At 36.8% G+C, this 21,070-nt stretch overlaps 1 protein-coding gene across 1 annotated transcript in view; it reads right to left on the reverse strand.

Annotated features, from left to right (window-relative positions):
• Positions 1–21,070, reverse strand: part of LOC134370775 (uncharacterized) — a 55,025-nt gene that overhangs the window by 20,818 nt on the left and 13,137 nt on the right. Inside the window, exons 3-5 of the mRNA XM_063087750.1 lie at positions 14,716–14,777; positions 14,233–14,257; positions 10,306–10,419 (exon numbers count right to left, since the gene is read on the reverse strand). Coding sequence (XP_062943820.1) covers positions 10,306–10,419; positions 14,233–14,257; positions 14,716–14,777 — 201 coding nt within the window. The remainder of the gene's footprint in view (positions 1–10,305; positions 10,420–14,232; positions 14,258–14,715; positions 14,778–21,070) is intronic.

A 21,070-nucleotide genomic window follows, 5' to 3' on the forward strand; every position in this document is an offset into this window, starting at 1 on the left:
GTGGCCACCAGTTCGGAAAACGCCTAACCAATTTCTGGTTGGGAATAGTGTGGTAGGAGAGCTCCCAAGTCCGCTTGAACCTGCCGGAGAGCTGATTGCAGGTGGGCACTAGACTCGGTCCATGCCGGGGGGATACAAAGGTGAACAAGTCCCGAGAAAGATCTACAGTGCTACAAAGGCACCCAGAGCAACCGGTCGTCTGTGCCTAGCAGAAATCTGGTAGACTTCCTGGGCGAGGAGGTGCCGAGAAGGGTCTTGAAAGCCCAGCTGATAGATGAGGGTTGCAGAAGACACGTCCCAGCCCAGCCCAGTGCGCACAGAGTGGGGAGATGTGCGGCCAGGGAGGCGGAGACTCGACAGAAACCACACATCCAACAGCCTGGGCCAGAGCACACGGAACAGGGAGAAGTCCCGCACAGGAAGTGAAAGCTCAACAGAGATCACACACCCTGTGGTACGTGATCCACCAGCCCAGCAGAGTCCAAGCTGACCAGAAAGGTGGCTCCCCGGAGAGGCCCAAGACCCGAGGCAACCGTACACACAAGGCACTACAGGCCAACTGAGCAGTCACGGAGGTAGCCATACCAAATTGGCAAACACAGCAACATCTTAGTTAGTCAATAGTCTCAAACCGGTGGACTGTGAAACCCCCTGCCACAATGAATAAACATAAAAAAAAGATACCAGAAATACAAAAAATCAAGAAAGTACACCACCAAAAGTTAATAAATCTCAAACTCTAGATCCTATAGAACAAGAAGCCCTTGAAATGACTGACAAGGAATTTTGAGTGATAATTCTAAGGAAACTGAATGAGATACAAGAAAACTCAGCTAGACATCATAATGAAATGAGGAAAAGTATACAGGATCTGAAAGAGGAAATGTACAAGGAAATCAATGTCCTGAAAAAAAATGTAGCAGAACTTGCTGAACTGAAGCAGTTATTCAGCGAAATAAAAAACACAACGGAGAGTTTAACCAGCAGGCTTGTCGAAGTTGAAGAGAGAACCTCTGAACTTGAAGATGGGCTGTTTGAAATAACACAAGCAGACAAAAAGAAAGAAAAAAGAATCAAAGACATTGAAGAAAATCTGAGAGAGATATCAGACAACCTTAACCGCTCAAATATCCGAGTCATGGGTATTCCAGAAGGGGAGGAAAATGGAGATTCCATTGAAAACATATTCAACAAAATAGTGGCAGAAAACTTCCCAGGTATAGGAAAAATCACAGATCTTCAGATCCAGGAAGCTCAACGATCTCGAAACGTATTCAACCCAAAAAGGCCTTCTCTAAGACATGTTATAGTTAAATTGGCAAAACTCAGAGACAAAGAGAGAATCTTAAAAGCTGCAAGAGAGAAGCGTCAAATCACCTATAAGGGAGCCCAAATCAGGCTAACATCAGACTTTTCATCACAAACCCAAAAAGCTAGAAAGGAATGGGATGATATTTTCAAAATACTAAAAGACAAAGATTGCCAGCCAAGAATACTCTACCCTGCAAGGCTATCCCTCTGAAATGAAGGGCAAATAGTATATTTCTCAGACAAACAAAGACTGCGGGAGTTCACTACCACACGACCACCCTCACAAGAAATCCTCAAGGGAGTACTGGGTTTGGTTCCTGAAAAATAACTACCACTGCCATAAAAACCCAAGAAAAATCAAAACCCACTAGTATAATAAAAATGGCATTCATGAAGAGAAACAAACAAACAAAAAGGCTATCTACAACCTAAGGAACCAACAAACACAGAAAACAGTAAATCAGAAAGGAAGGAACAAAAGACACCTAAGACAACCAAACAACCAATAAAATGCTAGGAATAAATCAACACCTTTCAATGACAACTCTTAATGTAAAAGGCTTAAATTCCCCAATCAAAAGACAAAACTGGCTGACTGGATCAAAAAGGAGGACCCAACTATATGCTGCCTACAAGAGACCCACATCACCCATAAAGATTCACATAGACTAAGAGTGAAAGGATGGAAAAAGATTTACCATGCAAACAGAAAAGAAAAACGAGCTGGAGTAGCTATTCCTATATCTGACAAAATAGACTTTAAACTAAAAACCATAAAAAGAGACAATGAGGGACACTACTTAATGATAAAATGACTGATCCATCAAGAAAACATAACAATCATAAATATGTATGTACCCAATGTTGGAGCAGCCAGATTTATAAAACAAACTCTGTTAGACCTAAAGAAGAAAATAGACACTAATACCATAATAGCAGGGGACCTGAGCACCCCACTGTCAATATTGGACAGATCATCTAGGCAAAGGATCAGTAGAGAAACACAAGATCTAAACAATACTCTAGACCAATTGGAATTGGCAGATATCTACAGAACATTCCATCCAACAACCTCAGAATATTCATTCTTCTCATCAGCACATGGATCATTCTCCAGGATAGATCACATATTAGGTCACAAATCAAGTCTCAGTAAATTCAAAAAAATTGGAATTATCCCATGTATTTTCTCAGACCAAAATGGATTAAAACTAGAAATTAATAACAAACGAAACTCTGGAAACTATACAAACACATGGAAATTAAACAGCATTCTACTTAATGACATATGGGTCCAAGAAGAAATCAAGCAAGAAATCAAAAAATTTATTGAAACTAATGAAAACAATGATACATCATACCAAAACCTGTGGGATACTGCAAAAGCAGTATTAAGGGGGAAATTTATCGCATTAAATGCTCACTTCAGAAGAATGGAAAGATGGCAAGTGAACAACCTAACACTTCACCTTAAGGAACTAGAAAAACAAGAACAATCCAAACCTAAAGTTAGGAGACAGAAAGAAATCATTAAGATCAGAGCAGAACTGAATGAAATTGAAACCCAAAAAACAATACAAAAGATCAATGAATCAAAAACTTGGTTTTTTGAAAAGATAAATAAAATTGACAAACCATTAGCATGGCTAACAAAAAAAAGAAGAGAGAAGACTCAAATAACAAAAATTAGAAATGAAAAAGGCGATATCACAACTGATTCATCTGAAATACAAGGAATCATTCGAGACTACTATAAACAACTATACGCCAACAAATTTGAAGATCTGGAGGAAATGGATAAATTTCTGGACACACACAAGCTCCCAAAACTGAACCATGAAGACATAGAAAATTTGAACAGACCAATAACAATAAAGGAGATTGAAGCTCTTATCAGAAGGCTCCCAACAAAGAAAAGCCCAGGACCAGATGGATTCACAGCAGAATTTTACCAAACATTCAAAGAGGAATTGACACCGATTCTTTACAAACTATTCCAAAAGATTGAGACAGACGCAAATCTCCCAAACTCATTCTATGAAGCAAACATCATCCTGATACCAAAACCAGGTAAAGATATAACCAAAAAAGAAAACTACAGGCTGATATCCTTGATGAATATAGATGCAAAAATCCTCACTAAAATACTAGCAAACAGAATACAGCAACACATACGTAAAATTATTCACCACGATTAAGTGGGATTCATCCCAGGGATGCAAGGTTGATTCAACATATGTAAATCAATAAATGTGATACACCATATTAATAAAGTCAAACACAAGGACCATATGATCATCTCTATAGATGCTGAAAAAGCATTTGATAAAGTTCAGCACTCATTCATGACAAAGACCCTCTATAAGTTAGGTATAGAGGGAAAGTATCTCAACATAATTAAAGCCATATATGCCAAACCCACTGCCAATATCATCCTGAATGGGGAAAAGCTGAAATCTTTTCCTTTAAGAACAGGAACTAGACAAGGATGCCCACTCTCACCACTCCTATTCAACATAGTGTTGGAGGTACTAGCTAGAGCAATCAGAGAAGAGAAGGAAATAAAGGGCATCCAGATTGGAAAAGATGAAGTCAAACTGTCCCTGTTTGTAGATGACATGATCCTATATATCGAACAGCCTAAAACCTCTACAAAAAAACTCTTGGAATTGATAATTTCAGCACAGTAGCAGGATACAAAATCAACACACAAAAGTCAGTAGCATTTCTTTTCTTCAATAGTGAACATGCAGAACGAGAAATCAAGAAAGCCTGCCCATTTACAATAGCCACCAAAAAAATAAAATACTTAGGAATTGAGTTAACCAAGGAGGTGAAAAATCTCTATAATAAGAACTACAAACCACTGCTGAGAGAAATTAGAGAGGATACAAGAAGATGGAAAGATATCCCATGCTCTTGGATTGGAAGAATCAACATAGTGAAAATGTCCATACTACCCAAAGTGATATACAAATTCAATGCAATCCCCATCAAAATCCCAAAGACATTTTTCTCATAAATGGAAAGAACTATCCAGACATTTATATGGAATAATAAAAGACCACGCATAGCCAAAGCAATGCTGAGCAAAAAAAATAAAGCTGGAGGCATAACATTACCTGACTTTAAGCTATAATAACCAAAACAGTATGGTACTGGCATAAAAACAGACACACTGACCAATGGAATAGAATAGAGAATCCAGAAATCAACCCACACACTTACTGCCATCTGATCTTTGACAAAGGCATCAAGCCTATTCACTGGGGAAGGGACTGCCTCTTCAGCAAATGGTGCTGGGATAACTGGATATCCATATGCAGGAGAATGAAACTAGATCCATACCTCTCACCATATACTAAAATCAACTCAAAATGGATTAAGGATTTAAATATACACCCTGAAACAATAAAACTTCTTATAGAAAACAGGAGAAAACCTTCAGGAAATAGGACTGGACACAGACTTCATGAATATGACCCCAAAAGCATGGGCAACAAAAGGAAAAATAAACAAATGGGATTATATCAAACTTAAAAGCTTCTGCACAGCAAAAAAACCAATTAACAGAGTTAAAAGACAACCAACAGAGTGGGAGAAATTATTTGCAAAATATACATCTGACAAAGGATTAATATCCAGGATATATAAAGAACTCAAACAACTTGATGAGAAAAAAACAAGCAACCCAATTAAAAAATGGGCAAAAGAGCTAAGAAGGCATTTCTCTACGGAAGACATACAAATGGCCAACAGACATATGAAAAAATGCTCAACATCACTCAGCATCCGGGAAATGCAAATCAAAACCTCACTGAGATACCATCTAACCCCAGTTAGGATGGCTAAAATCCAAAAGACTCTGAACGATAAATGCTGGCAAGGTTGCGGAGAAAAAGGAACTCTCATACATTGTTGGTGGGACTGCAAAATGGTGCAGCCTCTATGGAAAATGGTATGGAGGTTCCTCAAACAATTGCAGATAGATCTACCATACGACCCAGCTATCCCACTGTTGGGAATATACCCAGAGGAATGGAAATCATCAAGTTGAAGGTATACCTGTTCCCCAATGTTCATCGCAGCACTCTTTACAACAGCCAAGAGTTGGAACCAGCCCAAATGTCCATCATCAGATGAGTGGATACGGAAAATGTGGTACATCTACACAATGGAATACTACTCAGCTATAAAAACGAATGAAATACTGCCATTTGCAACAACATTGGATGGACCTCGAGAGAATTATATTAAGTGAAACAAGTCAGGCACAGAAAGAGAAATACCACATGTTCTCACTTATTGGTGGGAGCTAAAAATTAATATATAAATTCACACACACACACACACGCACACGCACACGCACACGCACACGCACACACACATAAAAAAAACCGGGGGGGGGGAAGAAGCTATAACAACCACAATTACTTGATGTTGATACAACAAGCAAACAGAAAGGACATTGTTGGGGGGGAGGGGGGAGGGAGGAGGGAGGAGGGAGAGAGGTTTTGGTGATGGGGAGCAATAATCAGCCACAATGTATATCGACAAAATAAAATTAAAAAAAAAAAAAAGAAAGAAATCAGAACGATGAAAATCAACCACATCATTTTGACTGCTCTGAGCAACCTTTGGATAATTGTGGGAAATCAATGCATATGTGTACTTTAAGACAAAATGTGATCTTACCATGGCTGAAAACTTTGCATAGTATTGTGGAAACACTAAGTAAATTCATACTGATGCTCACATAAAGTAAAAACTTGATAAAGGACATTTTTTGACAAAGTGAGCAAGACCTGAATAAATATTTGAATTCATTTGAAAATGTCTTTCTATAAATGAGAAAATAGATAATTTAGATGGGCAAGAAATCATATATAAATAAATATTCTTTGTCATTATAAAATTTTACATGTGGAATTATGTTATTTTTTTTTTGAAGTTTCATAGAGAATATAACACAACAAAATTTTGCCTCAAAAACCTAAAATTATTACTGCAGGATATTGCCAATATTAATCAGAAGTCATATTATTTAGTATAATAATTTAAGGATATTCCTCTTAAAAGGAGAACACATTTTTTTAAGTTAGTCATATTCATATATATATATATATATATTTGACCTGATAATGTGCTGAGCACTGAAAAAAAGCTTTTATGTGAGCTACATCTTTCATTAAATGGTACCTACCACAAACCGTCAAGGATAATCAGTCATACATTATGGTCCAAGAGTATTCCAAAGAATGTGGTTTACAGAGTGACATCAGTGAATATGGCAGGAAAAAAGACCTCAAACAATAATCTTTCCTATAAAATCTATTAGGCAACTGAAAAAATATTTTGGCATTTTATTTTTTCAGAATTCTGGAAATTACCAAAGATTTTTAGTCATTCAGAAAGCACTTATTCAATAAAAAGGGCTGAATGTCAACAAGAAGAGTAAGCTATGTGGCATTGTAACTTGCCCGAGCTCCATTCTCATCTGTTCAGTTCTGTGGACGGCCTGAAAAGGAACAGCTCCATTTATGGTGAAAACCCAAAACCCTGGAACCACTGCAATAAGAGAAGAATTGAAATCCAGTCCTCGAAGGCCTCTTTCCAGGAGAATTTTTATTATTATTTGATCTATCTGGCGGTTCTCTGTCTATATTTGCCTGCATTTTAAATGAAGCAGAACATATCCAGTGAAAAAAAAGTATTGGGGTGGGGGGGAGGGCCCTTTGTCAGAAATGATTACAACCAGTGATTTTTCTTGTGCATGTGGCAGGAAAGATCTTAGGTGGCCCCACGTTTTCATCTTCAGTTGATACTGAGGCTCTGCTTAAGAAGGAAGTGAAGGTTGAGGCAGAGTTCTAAACACTCAGGCTGAGCGTTGAGATGTTCCCTAACACCCGAACATGGCAACGACCAGGACACTTATGGGTCTAGGCAGTTAAGGAAAACTCAGTCCAATTGTTAGCTGACTACTAAAAGTGACTTCAGTGGTCACAAATGACAAGGAATGTTGACATTATAGAGTTACGTAAGAAAAGTTACTAAACAAGCAAATAAAGAGAACTAAGATTTGTAGCAACAACAAATCTTCAGGTAGATAGAGACTCTCATATCCAAGGCTGCCAAATTATATTATTTAAAGTATTCAGTTAAAAAAAAAAAAAAAAAAAAAAAAAACAAGACATGCATAGAAAAAAATGTATAGCCTTATGCAGAAAAATTTTAATAAACAAGTTTTAGACTGCTATCTTTAAGAAGATCTACTTACAAACTGGTCCAAGTCTGACATATAAACATTGGAATACGGGAAGATTCCCATCATTGCCAGAATTGAGAAAACTGGCACACTGTGCCTAAACAATTTGTGCAAACCACATGGTTTATGCTGAAAATCTGCTTTTTGGAAATCTGGGACTTTGGTATATGCTACATAGAGGGTACCTACATGACAAATGTCCAGTAAAAACCATGGACACAAGTCTCCAGTGAGCCTTCTGGTAGACAACATATTCCACGCTGTCACACTCATTCCTGGAGAAATTAAGTGGCTGCTGTATGACTCATCTGGAAGAGACCCTTGGTATCTTTTACTAGGTTTTCTGGGTGGCACCCCATGCGTGGTTTCTCTTTACTAATTTTGTTTTGTATCCTTAGACACGTTATATTATAGACATGTTAATATATCGTAGACATGTTAATGACTCTAAGCCAAGTCCTGTGAATCCTCCTAGAGATCACCAACCTGGGACTGGTGTCAGGAACACTCAGCAGAGTCCCACACTCAGGAAACTAAAAAATCAATAGAAATTGTCCCTGGAGAAGATTAGACATCTGACTTAGGAGACAAAAACTCCAAATCAACTATTTTATACATATTTAAATAACTTAGGAAATCATTTCTATAGAACTAAAAGCAGTATGAGATTATTCTCCCAAATAGGGCATATCAAAGAAGTGATTAAAAATTGTAATAAGAAAGAACTGATTAGAAATACCAAATTGTAAACTGCAATAATGACTTGATAGATATAACTGGAAGAATCAGTATTGATATAGTTGAACTAAGTACCACCAATAACTAACAAGAACTAACATTTACTGAAGACTAAATCTAAAACAGCAAAATACACATGCTTCTCAAGCTCACATGGAACATTCAAAAAGAGGCCATATTCTGGGGCATAAAATACATCTTAACTAATTTTAAAGGAATATACATCCTATAAAGTATGATCTCAAACCACTGTGGAACTAAACTAAAAATCAGCAACAGTAAGATAGTCAGAAAATGTTAAAATATTTGCAGATTGAACAACACATGGGTTAAAGAAGTCTCCATAGAAATTTAAAAGTACTTGAACTCAATAAAATGAAAATTCGACTTAACAAAACTTGTAGAATGCGACAAAAGCAGAGCTTAGAGAGAAATTTATAGCACTGGATGCAATATATTTGAAAACAAAGTCTAAAATCGATAATTCAGGACTCTCACAAAACTGTAGGAAATAGAGCAATGCAATGAAAAGCAAACAGAAGTAATTAATAATATTGAAGAATTCAGTAGTTTTTAGGATATTAGAAAGTCAATGAAACTCAAAGCTACTTCTCTGAGAAGATCAGTAAAATTGATAAACCTTTATCCAGGCTAACCAAGAAAAAAAAAACACAGGTTACTAATATAAACGAAAGAGAGGCCAGCACTACTGGTCCCATGAATATTGAAAGAATCATAAAAGCATACTGTGAACAATTCTATGCCCATAGTTTGATAACATAGATACATACATCAACTCCTTGAAAGAAATAATCTTCCAAAGCTCACACAAGAATAAATAATTCGAATAAGGCTGTATCTCTTAAATAAACTGAATCATTATTAAAAACATTCCCAAAAAGAAAACACCAGGCCCAGATGGTTTCACTGATAAAATTTACCAAATTCTTACAAATTAAAACATATTTTAACCATATAAAGCACAATTGTGCTCCCAGGTATTTTCCCAGTTGAGATGAAAAGTTATGTTCACATAAAATTTTGCACAGGAATGTTTTCAACATCTTTATCCATAATTGCCCAAGTTGGAAGCAACCAATATGTCTTTCAATATGTGAATGGATAGGCCCCTTTGACTCCTCCTTACAATGAAATATTACAGTGTATTTAAAAGAATGAGTTATCGAGCAAAGAAAATACACAAAGGAACCTTAAATATATACTTATTAGTGAACTGTTAGTCTGAAAAAGCTGCATACTCTATGATTTCAATTATATGGCATTCTGGAAAAAGCAAAACTATGGATACATCAAAAGTATCAAAAGTTGTCATGGTTTCTGGACAAAAGGGTACAGAGATAACTTACTGAAGTGTGGAAGATTTTTAGGGTAGTGAAATATTCTGTATGAGACTGTAATGTTGAACAGGGTATTGTGACTATTTCAAAACCCAAAGACATACACAACACAAAGAGTGAACCTTCGTGTAAAAACCATTGACTGTAGATAACAACATCGTATCAATATGTGTTCACTGATTTTAGCAAATGTATCAAAGTAATGTAAGATGTTAATAATGGGTGGTACTGTGTGATGTTGGTGTAGAGAAGAGGATCTATGGGAAGTTTGTATATTATCTTCTCAATTTTTATATCAATTCAAATCTTTTGTAGATAAAAACTCTATTATTAGAAAAGTAATTATCTAGCATCACAATTTTTAAAAGTATGTCTATTTCTGCTAATGTTCAGCACTCAGGCAGTGTCTACACATTAGCTTAAAATGTTGTCTTCCATTAAATGTGAACCAAACTTATCTTTTAATGCATCTTTAATTCTGTGGTTGTAACAGTACTGATTGACAAGGTAAATTAAAATTTTCACACGTTGAATAAATATGGCTTAAAATCTTAAGTTTTATCCTGCATATGGAACACTGAGTAACCTAAGATTATTATTATTATTAAATCAATTATCGAATCATCACAGTACCTTCATTTAAATGATACAGGAGATGCATCTGGCAGTGAGTGTGGATGTTCAATGGTTTTATCGACTTCTGGGATCTGGAGACACATTTCATCATAACCCCCATCAAAGAAGTTCCTAGGGAATTCATTCACAATAGAGACAGCTGTTGTCATCTGGCTGGCAGAATACCAGAGGGAGATTAATAATAAAGTATTCTGAGTTTAAGCGCTTGATTTCACTGTTTTCTGGCTTCCAGGCAGAGCCAGCTGAATCAGAATTGGGCTTCAGGAAGATCATGGAGTTCAGTGAGCACCTAATGGACCTATCAGACAGATTGGGTGAGTGGTGACTTTAACAGGATAAATGGCCACTTGGGCTGGTGGTTCAATGAATTAAGTCTGCAGCCCCCACTGTCTTGGTGACTATCAATCTGAGCTACTGTCTGTGCAGCCTGCCTGTGCATGGGCAGTGGCTGCAACAGCACTGAGTGTGCACCGTCCCTGCTCATTCCTTCTCATCAAAGTTCAGTTTCTGCTCTACAAATTCCACATCAATCCATAAACACTGCTGTGACAGGGGTCAGAGTCCCATGTCCTCATAGAGAGACCCCTCTGTAGCCACAGCCTGGAGACTTCTTTTCCAGGTCTCTCTCTGAGGATCACCCAGGCCTTCTCTCCCTCTGTCACCAAATGTTTACTCTACTAACCCAATGACTCTTCCAGTAGTGATCCCCAACAGCCCAGTGATCCTCTCTGCATGAATCTTATGGAAATCTAATCATATAATCCCACCTTACTTTTTTCTAAAACATTTCTGATTCTATATTGCTAATATTTGAAATCTGATTTTGACTTCTAAATTCACAAGGTGTTTGTTATTTTGTTTGTTTTGTCATTTCCTTTTCCTGTAACATCTACTGCTGGGTAGAATATCAAGATGCTCGTGATCTGATAACAGGAGTCTGGGTGTGTTTACTCTACAAATACTCTGGAATGGCATGCACAAGATTGGCATTATTTCTATTTAATACCTGATAGAAATCTGAGGAAGTCACTGCATCCTATTTACATTGTAGGACAATTTATTTTTTGTATTTCTTATGTTTTACTTGTTTTTGTCAATGGTCACTTTATGTATTTTAAAATGCACATCATATGGCTTCTTTTAAATATGAGCATGTGTTTCCAACATACAGAGCAATACAAAAAATGTCTGAAGTGCCGTGGCAGCCTCTCCTTTACTTCCCAGTCAATAGCCCCCAGTAAGTACCCACTGCTCTAACTGTGACCACCATATTTTAGATGTATTTGTTTCTCAGTGTTAAATAAATAATAACATACAATATAAAATCCATTGTGTCCATCAGAATATTGTCTGTTTACTATGTGAAATTCAGCCCTGTTGCTTTGTGTTGTAAAAGTTTGTTATTTTGAATTGCTGTGTCAGTATGGGACATTGTAAACGTATAGCACCAAAATTTACTCTTTCCACATTTCAAATACACTGTCATTTTCCACAGTGGTTGCTCAGAATGAGGCTGCAATGAATGGTTCTGTGTAAGTCTCAAGGTTGACATAAGCATTTCTGTCTCTTTCACATATCTTGGATACAGGTGGCAGGAGTGAGGTGGCTAAGTCATGGGTACAGATAAGTACAATACAAGCTGGAAAACCATTTACCAAAGTGGCTGAAACAATGTACATTCCCACGGGAACATGTGACAATTCCAGTTCCTTCACATTCTCACCAACCCTTGGTAATGTTAACCCCGATACTGTGTCCATTCTTGTGGGTGCATGAATACGATGTGGTGATTTTAATAGCTTTTTACTAATCAATAGTAGTGTTGATTGCATTTTTATATACTTGAAATACTGACCTAGCTTGGGATTTTATAATTTATACTATACAGTAGTGAGGGCATGGTGAATTATCTATTTCTCTCAGCAACTCTGGATCCTTCTGAGAACTCCAGCTTGCTCTCATAAAGAGATGCAGATCTCCCAGTGGAGACCCACATCCTTGTTTGTAGCGACCTTTTTTTCCTGTCTCAGAGCCTCCCATGTTACTTAGAGACAACCATGACACTGCTTTAAGGGTGACCCCATATTCCTCAGAGAAGAGTTACATCTCTAGTCTTAGAACACCCAACAGCCTTCAAAGGACCCCACACATTCTTGCTTAACTGGGCTATCAGGTATAAACAAAAGCCCTTATTATGTTATAAAATTTAACCTATCAAAACCTTACATGATTAAATTTGTTATCACAAGGTTTTGCCATCTTTTAGCAAAGACTATAGCATCATTGACCAAGTAGCAACAGAAGACAGCACATAAAGGACAAACTAGGTAAAATTTGAATTAAAAATGAGCAGTCTGATTCACTAATCTCACCACAGTCTTTTGGATTCAGCTGACCCATGCAACCCTTTGTTGCCTTTACTCCATCAACCCCCTGTATAATTGTATTCCACAAAGCATATAACATAAACATTGTATAGGGGACCCAAATGATGTGTTTTAGCTCTTTACCTAATTGTCTTTATAGCTCATCCATAGGTTCAGATTGTATGCCTTTTCAAATGATTTTTTTAACCACTGCTACACTATCATCTGCTGTACAGGATTTTGCATCTGATTTTTAAAAACTCTTTATATTAAAAGACTATAATTAATATGAGGTACAATATTCTCCTTAAATATAAGATTATTTCATCATTACTATTATGTTGTAAAGATAATCAATTATTGAAAATTTGTGAATAATAAAACCCACGCTCACTTTTCAATGTTACGTGTGTAAATCCATTGAGGCTATAGGCTCCCTGTGCTTGCACCTAGCTGCTGGCATCGGGTCAGTCCATTAAGCAGGGAGGCTCTGTGTGAGCACTGAGGTTCTCCCACCCAGCTTTACAAGAAGGTTGCAACAAGGATGATGGACACCAGGCTAATAATCAAGTGGTAATTTGTGTTCTAATGGTCACTATCCTTGAAGGTATAGCTACTAGGGCTCATGGTAAAAAAACATTGTCCACCACTCTAAAGCATCTCCCCAATTCTTACTGGAATTTGGGCCAAGAAGTGTACGTGTTGAGAAGAGAACCAGCTGCGTGACATATTTCCGCCAGGTTGTATATTACATGGTGCCTTCTGTCTGTCAGCATTTGTGATCTGACCAGGAGCATGTAGGAAATGTCTTTTCATACTAACGACTATGTGACAATCTGCAGCAAGATGCATAGGTAGCTATCCTGGGTTATGTGACCACTGAGGCTATCTTTCTTACATAATGGATGAGTTTTGGAATTGCTGTAGGATCGGGTTATTCCAGGCATATACTGGAAAGCTGGATCTCACTTGCGTGGTGACTAATGATCCCTTGGCTGGGTGATGATGGGAGGTTGTAGTTCTGCGCATCAACACCAGGACCGCATGCCTGGGTACACTTGGCTCTTCTATCTAGAAGGTAGTGAGTTTTGGCACATTGATCTTTGTGGCTTAGTATCTCCATCTGTGAAGTTGGTATAGTAAACTAGCCCACCATACATGACTGTGACAAGATTTGAATAGTTAATTTAGGTAAAGTATATAGTCTATTTTTTTAAATTGAGGAAGTTGCCACTGAGATTTCTGCTGGGTAACCAGGATATTTTTCTAGGGAAACACACATAGAAACACATTTACAATCACACCAAACAGGCTTATACATAAACACACTGATGCACAAACCCATACCACCTAAAGGAGACACTGGAGTTTCCAGAGACTGTAGACACATGGCCAGAGTTTGCTACCTTGAAAACCAGTTTTTTAAACTACAGCCCAATCCTCATTCCCACCAGGTGGCTGGGATCCCGATACCTCTGCAGACAAAAGCCAGCAAGTCAGCTCAACATATTTTGTACATTTCTCTTTTTTTAGCCAGTGGGTGATTCAAGATACATACCCTTTCTTTTTTGGCTTGAGGCCACCTGCAATTAGAAAAAAGAAAACACTGTGAAGACTAGATAATGTGTGCTATTTGCTCAGGCCTTTGTGCTTTTGGTGACTCTGAGTAATCAAGGTGGGAGAGAATTCTTAAGTCAAAGGCCCCAAAAGGCATACTAGGTGTCACCTATGGAAAACACAGGAGCTTTCCTTGGAGGTATATTAGTCAAGTCAATTTTTAAGCAGCAATTACAAAATTGTTCATCTAGAATGGAAAACTTGTTACTAGGAAAAGGCCCCCTAACGTGCCATGTGTAACCTGACACTGCCAATGCTGCGTGCTTTCTTGAATGAGGTATCAGTTGGTAAGATTCTCCTCCACCACCCACCATGTAAACATTATCTAGCACCTACAATACACATGATCAGTTTTTTTCAAATCTGATATCAATTCAGAAGTAAAGCAACATTTCTACTTTAAACAAAGAATCGTGATTCTTACCGCAGGGATGGAGAGTTTGTCCTCATTTGCCTTCTCTGGAGATATCTTTTTAACATGAACTCCTGGGGAAGGGAGAAGGACACAGAATAACTGTCAGTTTATTGGTGGTGCTGCTCACTGATTACTCAGGGAACTTTGCTTGATGTGCACCAAGGACTGGAACTTATGGGTGTGGTAGGAAGCAGGAGTTAAGCAGCTGCAGGACCATCCTGCTTAATGGAACAAGGAAGGCAAAGAGATGAGTGGGAAACAACTGAGGAATACAGTGCTGGCTTTCTGGGTGATGGCAAATTAACAGAGTCCTGTCACTCCTTCAGCCCATGTTGAAGCCCAGTAGAATTGCCACTGCTCTCCTGACCTCTACCAAGTCTACTTCAACCTGCACAGGTGCACATCTGCTGCTACTGCACTTATTGTCTCGTGGATAGGATTTTGCCTTTGATCTGTGCAAAATTTAATCAGGGAACTGGCTTTAACACTGGGCACAAGAGAGAATTGTATTTATTCACTGGTCCTTTGTTATAAAGTGATCAGTTACTAAATGGTAGAAAATGCTGAAATTCTAACTTTTAAAAATAACCACTATAAGTCATAATTTCCTTCCAGCCTTCCGATTCTGTGTCATGCATTTGTATTTGTTGTGTGAGCTGGCTGTCCATTTTCAGACTGGCCAACCCTCAGTGAGAGGGGCATAGCAGGGAGCAGGCCCCTGCTGAGCACTGAGGCTCTTTAACCCAGCTGTACGTGAGAGCTGCATGCAGGTGACACACCAGGCTAATAACAGAGTGTTCTCTGAGTCTTTACTTGTCGCTGTCTCCAGGTGTGTATCTCACAGGATTTCAGCCTAAGGATCATATTTATAATGCCATCAAATATCACTAAATGATCTCCCTATTATCAGCTTTAGGACAGGCGCTAACAAGTGACTCAGCACTGATAAGAGACTGACCAGTTCCCCCAAGTAGTGCCTCCTAACTCTCAGAATCTGCGAACTGTCCAAAAACATTGGGGCTTTCTATGTGCTTTCCATATAATGACTATGACAAAATATGTGACATTAATGTACTAATACATGTCTTGGGCTTTGTGACCACTGACACTACCATATAATATGGATTGCGTGAAGGATTTCCATATGCTCGGATAATTCAGGCATATATACAGATGATGAACATTCCTTGCATGGTGACCAGTGATCCCACAACTGAGAGATGAGTGCAGGTCAGTAGTTCAGAGCCTCAGCATCGGGGTCACATGCCTGCATTCCATGTTAGTTCTTCTACTTAGGAGCACATGAGCTTGGACACATTCATCTCTATGTCTTTTCCTTCACCCAGAAAACGGGGATAGTAAATAAACCAGGACATATGTCTGTGGCAAGTGTTGAATGATTCAATGTACGTTAAGTGTAAAATATAAATATTCATAAGGCTGGATTATTGGTGAAAGGTCCTGCCTTAGATCTCACAGCTTACCAAGACTCAGAGACTCATGCAAGCCCAGGATTCCAAATTCCCAGACCATTGTTCTTATTATGACATATAGCTGCTTGGCCTAAAATCAACCAGTTTATCCTAACACAGACCGAGTTTTGAAGGAGTCAGATAAAGATGTCAAAAACACTGTCTGTGTCTGCCTGAGGGCCCACTCAGTGGCCATTCTACAGAAAAGGGCGGCACTGTTCACCAGAATGATCCAGTTGCCTGAGCCATGGTCAACAGATACCTGCTCAAATGAGATGAACACTAGTTTACTGGGGGGAGCAGCATGATCTATTTAAAAGTCTGAATTCTAAAATCTGTGAAAAAAATAGCATGTTGGATTATTTTTCAAAAATATAAATGCCTTTAAACTTAGTTGCTACATCATGGAAATGATCGTGGCTGAGGTTTCGGAGAGTTGTGGATGAAGGGTCAGGAGAACTGAGTCACACAATACATGAACACAGCATTAACAGCACATTTTTTAAAGCTACAACTCTACATGCAAATTTATACAATTGTCACTGTATACAATTTTTATCTGGCTTTATATGTACATATGTTATCTACTTGTTTCTCAGATTAAATAAATCTCTGTTCTTGATTATTAGTCTCTACAAATTCATCCTATTTATCTTTCTGTGTTGAAATAGTGGCTATTTACTGGGTAACTGAGAAAAAAAAATCATTGCATTTGATTATGTTTACCTCTGGAAAGATTGACTAATCACCTATAATTGATGGCTTTGTAATTTTGAATAAACCCCAAACTGTGTTTTGGTTCATATACTGAAACTTAGACAGTACACATTCTCATGATCTATTTTTTTAAAACGAGTTATATGAATGAGAATGACATACCGAAAATTTCCTAAACTAAATACTCATTTTAGGAAATGGGGAGAGGAAAGGCATGTTAATAACAAAGATACATACACTTTATTGTGTAAAATACCTCAAAACCATCTCCCCCATTTTGGATTCTATTCAAATTTCTGAAATTCATAAATGTACTAGATCTTTACTTATGTCAAACTGCATTAAAAAGTAATTTGTACTAATTTCCCCAAGGGAATACCTAATGATGGGGAGCTTTAGGGGTGCAGAATGTAATAGAAAATGATATATTTCTTATATGTAAATAAAGTTTAAAGGCAAACTGCTTGATAACTACTACGTATATAAATTGAAAAATAAAACTGAACTACAGAACACATTTATAACTGTATATGACAAAATACAGAGAAAAATATTTTAAATATTTTTAGACATATTAACTAGTCCATGTGAAAGGACAGCATTTGTGAGGCTAATATCTAACATACCTCTAATGCAGGAACACAGGTTCCCCATGATGAAGACAAAAAGCAAGAAATGTTCTACCTGCTATGAGCTTTGAGCAACTCAACACAGACAGTGGCAATCAGTTCCGAGGGCTACACCTACATAATCACATCACCACGGCGACAGGGCATCACAGAACTTTCAGAGTGAGAGCACAGTCTGCTCTGTGAGGCCAACTGCTTCTATACAGACAATGGTTTTCACATGTACAATCATGTCATTTAAGAATAAATGTTTTATTTGAAAAAGTGATTCCAAAACCCACACATTGTTACTCCCTGTTTTTGAAAACAAATTATATTAGAGGAAATGTCATACCAACAAATAAAGTCAGTAGTGAATATCAAATTCAAAGGAACAAAGCTGACATGTTTAGGACAAAGATTCCATCACTGATTTAAAAACAATATCCCTGAGCTGGCTGGTTTGCTCAGTTGGTTAGAGAGCATGGTGGTAATAACACCAAGGTTCAGGTTCAATCCCTGTGCTGGCCAGCAAAATAAATAAATAAATACATAAATACATAAAATAACATAAAATAATAACATCCCCACCCATTTCTACCATTCCTGAATCACCAAATATCTCTAGAACCAATAATTAAACTTTGCCCTAGATTAGATAAAAGGCAGCATTAACAGATATTCAGTTATTAAAGTCCTATTTTTCTAAAGATATAACTATTAAACTATATTTTTATCATATAAATGTATATTACTCTCTACTTAGTTGCCTCTCAATCTCTAAATTCACTGAGAAATTTCCCTGTTATTGTGCATGTATATGAGTAAATACTATAATCACTATATTTTAATTAGTTCATTCTTGTGCGGGGGTGGTGGTGAAAATTTTGGGAAAAAACATATAATTAATATTTTTCTGTAGAATTTCAAAGCATCTTCATAATGTTAAATTTAATGGGTATTCTGGCTCATAAATCAACACCCAATCCAATATATTCATATGATCTGCTCATGAAAACAAGCTACTGGAAGGAAAGTAGTGACTAGCCCCCAAATAAGTGGAATGAATAAAAATTTAGGATGAAGATGAGAGATCTGCCATGTTTAAAGAGAATAGGTACCTTTAATGGTATGAAATACCACATTATAGATGCTGATCTCTGCTGATCCTTCAAAACTTCTACCACAAATAAATCAGATAGATCATGAATGATTCATAAAAACTGTACTAATATCAATGGTCCCATATTTTCTCCAGTTATTATCCACCTGAGGGAGTGACTGGGTAGGTGCAGAAAGGATAGGTGATTCTATACTGTTGTAAACAGAGAGTGTTAACGGACTCCAGCTTGAACAAATATATATAAATATATATGGATATATGCATATATAAAAATACATACAAGACCATAAATATACATTTGAATTGTAGTATTTTATACACTAATATGTATCTATTCTAAATGTATCAAAAATGCAACAAATGAGAAAACAGATTCACATATCTGAATGCCAAATTGAAACAGAAAATCAAGTAGGAAGTAGGAAATATGTTAAGAGAAATGTATCCATCAGATTAGAGGAGCAGCACTCAAAAGACAATAATGAAGAGCTGTTCAGACTTCTCATTTTGGAAACAGTGGGAATGAAGCAGAAAAAAATATTTTCTGCTACCACTTCACATACCACAGTATACAAAGAATAAATGATAAAATACAGGTATAACCCTCGGGGGAAAAAAAAATGACTGTTCCACTGTCAGTGCTGCGTAAGTGTACACTTAAAACTTTGTAGGACACAGCTACAGCAGTGCTGAGATTGACATAAAGGTACACATTAACAAAGAAGAACTTTTCAAATCAACAGTCTCAGTAAGGAAGTGGAAACTAGAAAATGAAGCACAAAGTAAACAAAAGGGAAACGTAAGGATGGACTATTGCATACACTTGCATAAATCAATAAAATTGAAAATAGGAAAAGAATAGAAAAAATCCATGAAACAAATAATTGGTTTTCTGAAAAGATTAGTAAAAGTGCCAAACTGCTAACAAGACTGACAAGGAAGGAACAAATGACCAATATCAGGAATGAAAGAGCTGATGTTATTACAGACCTTATAGACCTATAAAGGATGATAAAGGAAGACCATGGAAAACTTCACACCCATGGATTTAACAACCTAGACAAAATAGACCAATCCTTAAAATAACATAATCTATCACAACTCACCCTACCTGAAATATTGTGTATTGAATGGAATTTGGTGGGACTTCATTTAATTTTTAGACCAATTTGTGGAGCATCAACATATCGTGGAGTATTGTGAAGGAATAACAATATTAAATTTATTATCTTGGAACATTGAATGTCTTTCTATTTATTTAGTTCTTCTTTAATTTCTTTAAACAATGTTTTTGAAAAATTATTTTTCAGCATACAAGACTTGCACTTGGCTTGTTAAATTTACTTCCCAATATTTTTTTATATTGTTATTTATGGAATTGTTTTCTTAATTTAATTTTAAGATTGTTCAGTGCTAGTATATAAAAGTACAATTAAATTTTGTGTATCGATCTTATATCTTGTGACCTTGCTGAACTCATTTATTAACGTTAGTGGGTTTCAGTGAATTTCTTAAAAACTATTATATTCAAGTTTATGTCATCTGCGATAAAATACAATTCCACGTCTTCTTTCCAATATGGAGGATTTTATTTAATTTTCTTGTGTAATTTCTCTGGAAGATACCTTCAGTTTCATGGTGAATAGAGTGGTAGAGTAGATATTCTTGCCTTGTTCCCAAATGTCTAGATAAAACACCCAGTATTTTACCATTATGTGTTAGCTATAGGTTTTTCTTTGATTCCCTTTAGAAGATCTAGGAAGTTTCCTTGTATTCCCAGTTTCCAGAGAGCTTAGTCGTGAATTAGTGTTAAATTTGTCACATGTTCTTCTGTATCTATTGAAAGGATCTTCTCTTTTCTTTATTTTATTATTTTGTGTATTGCACCGATTAATTTTTGGACGTTAAGTCGGTGTTGCATTTATGAAATAATCCCATTTGGCCGTGGTGTACAATCATTTTTATATGTTACTGGATTCAGTTTGCTAATTTTTTGTAGGATTTTGTGCGTGTATTTACCAGGGATATTCATGCATAATCTTCTTTTCTTGTATTGGTTTTGTCTGGCTTTAGGATCAGGGTAATACTGCTGTTATACAATGAATTAGAAAGTGTTCCCAGTAGTGTTCTTCTGTTTTCCAGAAAGGCTTGTGAAGAATTGGTATTAATTGTTCCTTAAAGTTAGTAGAATTTACCAGTTAAGGTATGTGCTCTAGGCTTCTCTTTGTGGAAAGATTTTTAATTAAATGAATCATTTTACTTGCTATATGTGTATTCACAGATTCTATTTTTTCTTGGGTATACTTTGATAATTTGTGCCTATCTTGTTATTTATTTGGAATTTGTGGTATTCCATGTTTTTAGATTTTCTAGGCAGTTAACATTGACGATTCAGGAAGTTTAATGTAGAAGAATGAGGTTTGGTGTCCTCAATGAATGAGCAA

Source organism: Cynocephalus volans, chromosome 2 (genome assembly GCF_027409185.1).
Source record: "Cynocephalus volans isolate mCynVol1 chromosome 2, mCynVol1.pri, whole genome shotgun sequence".
Taxonomy (NCBI): Eukaryota; Metazoa; Chordata; class Mammalia; order Dermoptera; family Cynocephalidae; genus Cynocephalus; species Cynocephalus volans.